Source organism: Periplaneta americana, chromosome 5, assembly GCF_040183065.1.
Source record: "Periplaneta americana isolate PAMFEO1 chromosome 5, P.americana_PAMFEO1_priV1, whole genome shotgun sequence".
Classification (NCBI taxonomy): Eukaryota; Metazoa; Arthropoda; class Insecta; order Blattodea; family Blattidae; genus Periplaneta; species Periplaneta americana.
This window is the reverse complement of record NC_091121.1, coordinates 59,368,124-59,375,286: the sequence shown is the minus strand read 5'-3', so window position 1 is coordinate 59,375,286 and position 7,163 is coordinate 59,368,124. Positions and strand designations below refer to the sequence as shown.

The window sequence follows — 7,163 nt, the reverse complement described above, 5'->3', positions numbered from 1 at the left end:
TACTAAACACAGATTCTCTCTTCTTTTTTGGCTACCATGCATATTTTCCTCCCATTCTTTTAATATTTCATCTTAATTATACCGTTTATTTGTGTCCTTCTACATTTGAATATTTCTGCAATTTTTCTCGCAGATATTCCCTTCTCACTTTCTTCAATCATTTTTCGTCTCACCTCTAAACACCACTCTAGATTTATTGTTAGACATGATTTCTCTCTCAAACTAACTTCACAGTTCCTCTGAATCAACTGAATGAAAAGAAGAAAAATTCGTAAAAGCTGGTCCAAATAGAAAAAGATGGAAAGAGGAGAAAAAAAATGTTTAAAAATTCGAATGGTTAACTACTGACCTTAAACATACTGTGACATTTTCGATAGAAAACAGTAACCAAATAACCCGAAGATATGGAGGGTGTACTGTTGTACACTTAGCTATTGTCCTCGTGATATTGCTCTGTCCTCTAACCATCGAAAAAATAGGTCAGACAGTATCCGTGAAAAAATTTTATGTTGGACAGTGACTGTCATAGTCAGGTTCCAATCCAAACAGACCCCGGCCACTGGCCGAAGCATGAGGTGGCCGCTAAATAAAGAGAGAATTTGTATTGATCTTATCGAAAATCCAATTGGTTCCAGAGAAAATTGGCCTTTTGGCCAGGTGGCCGTTTAAATGAAGTAACTGCAAAGGCAGGTTTCACTGTATTTATAATTTTCATATTCACACTCACCTGTGAGTGGCATGATGCAGGGGCGTATTTTGTGGACTACCGGGGCTACCGGCGGTAGCCCAAGGAAATTACAAAAGAAAAAGTTTATAATATAACATAATGTAATAATTTTGTATTACCGTATTAGTTTTACCACAGTAATTAAAATTAAAGTAATTGTTAGATTTATATGCGCTCTCTGCTCTCGAAAAGAAACAAGTTGTCAAGGTGGCATCAGTGGAGAAACTGCTGCTGCGAAGGGTAGCCTGTGACCGTTCCGCTCACGTCGCACAACTCCCCGTCCCCCACTCCCTTCAGTTTCTATCGTGCAATGTAGGCGGGTGAGTTACCGCTCTCGTGATCGGTTTCTTGGAAGGCGCGAAGCAACAAAATCTTAGTACGCTAGCTCATTAATGTGACTGTGTTCTTGCAGTGCAGTATTTTAAATTTGTGATTTGTTCGAGTGTCTAAGAGTTATATTAATTGTGAATTATTAAGTTTTTAATTTCCCAATTAAGTGATATTGTGAAAAATATGGCAGAACAAGTTTCTGGAGAGGTTTGTGTTGAAAATGACTGTGTAATAGAAGGTTTATTAAAAGTGCCTTTTAACCGTCGTACATACAACGAGAAAGTTGAAATTGTGAAAATGGAAAGACCAACTCCTGAGTTAAATTTGTCCATGGACGTAAAAGAAAAACAGCGTGAGTACACACGCCATTTCACTTCAACATCATATGGTAAGTGGATTTGGTTGTGTGGTAGTTCTAAACTGTCTAAACTATTTTGCTGGCCATGTTTGTTATTTAGCCGCGAAACTAATGTGTGGTCAAAAGAGGGGTTTTCTAATATGAACTCCCTTCGAACGGCAGTCCTAAAACACGACAAATCAAAAGCTCATATTTATAGTAGCATGAACTTTGAAAACTTTGGGAAGACAAGAATTGATTTACAGCTAGATAAGCAAAAAGCTCTACACATCAACCAACACAATGCTCTTGTGAAAAAAAAATCGGGAGATTTTACTGCGTCTTATTAACGCAGTCTGCTTTCTAGGAAAACAAGAATTGGCTTTTCGGGGTCATAATGAGAGTGTGGAATCAGACAATAGAGGAAATTATATTGAATATATTGAAGTATTTAAGTGAATTTGACCATTTACTGGTCAATCATCTTGAGAGTTCAACAGTATTCCGTGGTACTTCTCCCGCAATTCAGAATGACTTAATATTTGCTATAAGTGGGGTTATGATAAAGAACATAAAATCTGAAATAGAAGAAGCACCTTTTGTGGCCATTGTTGTTGATGAAACAAGTGACTGCTCTAATCAGAGTCAATTGTCCACTGTTTTAAGATACGTCGACAGTACTGCCAATGTTCAAGAATGGTTTATAGGATTCACAAACGTCAGTTCGGGCAAAACTGCTGCTGCTTTGTTTCAGCATGTGGAAGGTGTTATAGCAGAATACAATGTCGGCAATAAGTTAATTGCACAGACATACGATGGTGCTTCAGTTATGGCGGGAAATATTAATGGCTTAAAAACAAAAGTTCAAGAAAAGTATCCTCAAGCACTATTTGTCCATTGTTACAGCCATGTTCTCAATTTAGTTTTGCAACAAACTACTTTATCCATTCCAGAATGCCGCATTTTTTTCAAAACACTGTCGGGTTTAGCTGCATTTTTCTCATCATCTCCTAAAAGATCAGAAAAACTCAAGGAATTTATGAAAAAGAAACTCCCAAAAGTAGCACCAACTAGATGCAATTTTACATCTCGGCTTGTAAATACAGTAAAGGAATACAGAGAACAACTGACTGCTTTCTTTGAAAATATCATTTGTAATGACTCTGAAGAAAACTGGGATGATGATGTAATTGTGCAGGCTCAAGGATATTTGTATTTTTTCACACAGTTTCAGAATATATTTCTTCTTGAAGTCTATGCTAGTGTGTTCGCACATACAGATGTGCTCTACAATATTCTTCAGACAAAAAGTCTAGACATAGTATACTGCTTGCAAGAGGTATCAAAGTTAAAACATACTATATCCAAGTTCAGACATATGGAGTAATATGGAAAATGAAAATTCTTCAGACAATACAATGGAACACCATTAAAGCGAAGAAAAGGAGATGATGAATTGAAATACAGGCAGCTGTACTACAGCATACTAGATCGTATGCACATGGAAATTACTGACAGATTTTCTGATTATGGAAAGCTTCAGTTCACACATCTTCTAGATTCTCAAAAATTTTCTGCTTATAGAGAAAACTTCCCGAATGAGGCACTAAACAAATTATTTCAGTCCTATAACAGTCACTTTGATCAAGTACGTTTGAAAAATGAATTAAGTGTAATATATTCAGCAGAAGTCTTTGATTTTTCGAACAAACCTATCCATGAAATATTATCTGCCATATATGAAAACCAGCTGAACCAAGTTATTCCTGAAGTCCTTAAATTGGCAACATTAATTGTGACAATACCAGCTACGTCAGCATCGGTAGAAAGAACATTTTCTGCATTGAAGAGAATAAAATCCTACTGTAGATCAACTCATACACAAGAACGTTTATCCGGCTTGGCACTGATGTCCATTGAAAAGTCATTTCTACAGAAACTTCGGAAGCGGCCCAACTGTAATTTCAATGACGAAGTCATCAAAGTATTTTCTTCCCAATCAAGACGTCTGGAATTCACATATAAATAAGTAAGGAATTTTATTATAGGGTTTTTAAAATATATTTTGTGTAATAATAGGGTCAGTGGTAGCCCAGACCCTTAAACCAGTATACGCCACTGGCATGATGTGTCTTTAAGTACCAGTATTGTACTTTTTAATACTAGTATTAACAACCTTACACATGCTAAACATTATGTAGATTCACCCATGTCTACAAATAAAAACATCTATTATAAATAGAAAGAAAAGGACACTGGAAAGATGAGTGAATCTTAGATGAAGTAGCCAACGTATGGAAAGTTGACATTTTAAACAATCCAATGCTTGAAGGCAAGTCGACACTGTAGTTACGTATAAATCCTCCGACCATTCCAATAACAACAATGCATTTCATGCTCACCCTGTTGTAATGAAACTACTCTCTGCTTGCAATAGCATGAGTTGTACCCTCTGGATTAAAGGTTATAAAATATGAATTACTTTCAAAGCCTGTACCCTTCGAAAAAGGCCAAATAACGAAAATATAGCAGTTAATGGTCAAATTTTACTATTCCACGTACACAACTCACCTGAACTTGAAAAGCTGCAGCATCATTAGAAAATGCCATTTTGAATTAATAACTACTTGTCATTTGTATTAAAATGTAACTGTGAGAAGTGAATCTTAGTGCACGGGTGACGTTGAGCCATGTACCTCCCAGCAGCAATCACATAGCCCCAACTAACGAGAACTACAATAACGAGGATCTGAAATGAGAGATTAATGAAAACATAAAAATGAATAAAGCACATGCTTTTAATATGGTATTGGCAAAAGGCAAGTCAAATCCATTCTTATGTAACATTCATCCAAAAACTATAAAATTTAACATACTATATTTAGTAAAGTTTTCAGTACTTACTTGCAAAGAAATAACTGTTTTTCATTTCATCTTTAGATTAATTCTATATCCTCAATAGGAATGAAATGGAAATAGATCTTACAATAAATAATTGCGACGAAAACATACTGTAGTTTCATCTCTTCAGATTAAATACTGTACTTAAAAGAAATAACTTAATGAGCTGATAATTATAAATGTTCAACATTCAAGTTCTATTTTGTTTCAATTATACGGTTAATGTGTACAAAAGAAAGTCGTTTTTCAGCTAATACAATGTGTACAAGTATATGTTCAGATAATAAGTTTAATGGACAATAGTAATACAAAAATAAATGTCACGAAGATACACACTTTCTGACATTTCCCTACAATTCAGTTTCTTTACTATGCAATAAACAAATTTGTTTATAATTTATTTCCTTGAACTATCATTTAAAAGACATTAATGAAATCATTTACTGTGTAGCCTATCAGAATAAAAAGATACATTTCTGTTATTTGGATTATACACAAGAGGCATTCTTTGTCATTTCAAAAAGTATGATACAGTATTTTATTTACTTATAAACCGTGCAGTTTAAGTAGATGTATGTAATTAATTATGTATAAATCCTCATTATACATCTCTTCATACACTATATTCACTCCTACTATGACTGTTTTCACGAAAACCAGTATTTACTTTCGACAAATACATGTGAAGATATTAGTTACTTTTTTATAAGATTCTGCATTACTTGTGAAGCAACAAATCCAGCTGTCCTCCATAATATATCATTATACCGCTCTACCTGACCATTTCCAGCAGGGTTATAGCAGTGGTTTTACTAGAAGCGTTTCCAAGTAAATTTATAAAATCCTCAAATTCATGAAATATGAAAGATGTTCCCCGGTCAGAGTGAATATAAGCTAGGATTCCAAAGATAGCAAAAAGTTGCTTCAAACTTGCTATGACAGTAGATGAGGACATGTCTGGACATGGAAAAGCAAAAGGAGACCTCGAGTATTCATCTATAACAACCAAAAGGTATCTATTACGAGTGGAAGATGGTAGAGGACCTTTAAGTCTATGTTGAGCCGTTCGAATGGTGAAGTCGCTTTGATTAAAGTTTCTTAGTGTCGATGTAATCTAGGTTTGATGGCAGGACATTCTTGACAAGAGGCAATCCAGAGAATACAGTCCCAGATGAGTCACACCAGGGTGACAGAGGATAACATGCACTTCATTCAGTTTCTCTGTATAACTCTGTATAGCTGAATAAATTCCTGAAAGGCCATCAGCAGCTACACTAAACTTCCCAGGTCTGTAGACAATGTCATATCGAAAACAAGACAATCCCAACATCCATCGCATGATTATTGTCAAACATGAATGCAACCAATCTCTCGTCAGTTATCAACTTAAAATGTCTATCAAGGAAGTAATGACGCCACTTCCGAAGAGTATCTACAATTGCTTGACCTCTTTTTCAACTGAAGAGTGTTTTTGTTCTGAGCCAGATAGAACTTTGGAGAAAAAAGCAACTGGATGACTGGAATGAGTCAGGGTAGCAGCAATAGTACTCTGCAAACCATCTGTTTCCAGAATGAAGGAGATTTCAGGATCGATACAAGTCACAATAGATTTTTCTATCTCAGTTTTATATCATGAAAAGCTTTGAGAGGTTTCTTTGAGAGAGGAAAGAGGAAACGTGTAAGAGGTAAGATCTTAGCAGAGATCGGCCTGGTTGGCGGAGTTGGTATAGCGCTGGCCTTCTATGTCCAAGGTTGCGGGCTCGATCTCGGGTCAGGTCGATGGCATTTAAGTGTGCTTAAATGCAACAGGCTCAAGTGATGAGAAGCGACTGAAAGTATTTCAAATGTGGATACTGGTATGGAGAAGGATGAAGCGTGTGCAATGGACAGACAGAATAAGAAATGATGCTGTGTTGGAAAGATTGGGTGAAGAAATAATGAAGCTGAAACTGACCAGGAAAAGAAAAAAGGAATTAGCTGGGTCACTGGCAGAGAAGAAACTGCATACTGAAGGATGCACTGGAAGGAATGATTAACGGAAGAAGAGTTCGGGACAGAAGAAGATATCAGACGGGAATAGGAAAGATTGGATAGTGCTAGGTTTGCAGTGAAAGACCTACCATTTGGCAGAACACTATATATGTACTCCACTCTTGCTAATCGCTTAGGTTAGTTTGTGTATACTGTAGTTACAGTGGGGGAGTGGATATTTATATTTCTTAAATCTTAAAATCTTTGACCCCTCTGCTCAAGTTCCATCAAGACAACAAAAGTAGGTAAATCTAAAACGACGGCGACTCAACACACTACATAATTATAAACGAAATTCTATTAACAACCTATAGGATTATAAATAAATGTACTCACTATATTTATTATATATTCAGCAGATTTTCTCGTACTAATTTGAATCATGAATACGATCATAAAATCCTTTTGTTCTACATTAATTATTTTTTAATAATCAAATGGAACAAAGAAAATGTTTACCTTAACCTCAATCAGTACTCTTTAAGGCAAACAAGGCTATCATAACAATCTTCTGTCTTTAACAGAACAGCCAACCGTGTAGGAGGACATTATCGTGAAGAGACTCATTTTTCACTTTACTCATTAAAAAAAATAAAAAGTGTGTTAAGGGAACGCATAATGAAATATTAAGCAATTCTCTTCGAATACAGTAGTATATTAAATATTTAATCATATCCATTTTTTAAATACGTAATGAATAAGAATCGATACGAATTGTATTGCGTATTTTGTCAACATTGATCCATGTTGGAGCGTTTTCATAAATGCGATGATCAATGATGTTCCTATATGAATACATATAGTGATAAAAGACTTTAAAATCATTATTTTACAATA

General features: G+C 35.3%; 1 protein-coding gene across 3 annotated transcripts in view; it reads right to left on the bottom strand.

Annotated features, from left to right (window-relative positions):
• Positions 1 to 6,890, bottom strand: part of Sgf29 (SAGA-associated factor 29) — a 19,745-nt gene extending 12,855 nt beyond the window's left edge. Inside the window, exons 1-2 of one of the 3 annotated variants that reach the window (XM_069825770.1) lie at positions 6,786 to 6,890; positions 3,966 to 4,143 (exon numbers count right to left, since the gene is read on the bottom strand). In XM_069825770.1, the coding sequence (XP_069681871.1) occupies positions 3,966 to 4,004 (39 nt within the window). In that variant the 5' untranslated portion in view covers positions 4,005 to 4,143; positions 6,786 to 6,890. Of the gene's footprint in view, positions 1 to 3,965; positions 4,144 to 6,662 lie in introns of all 3 variants that reach the window. The other 2 variants (XM_069825771.1, XM_069825769.1) reach the window with 2 other exon arrangements.
• Positions 6,891 to 7,163: the final 273 nt, after the last annotated feature.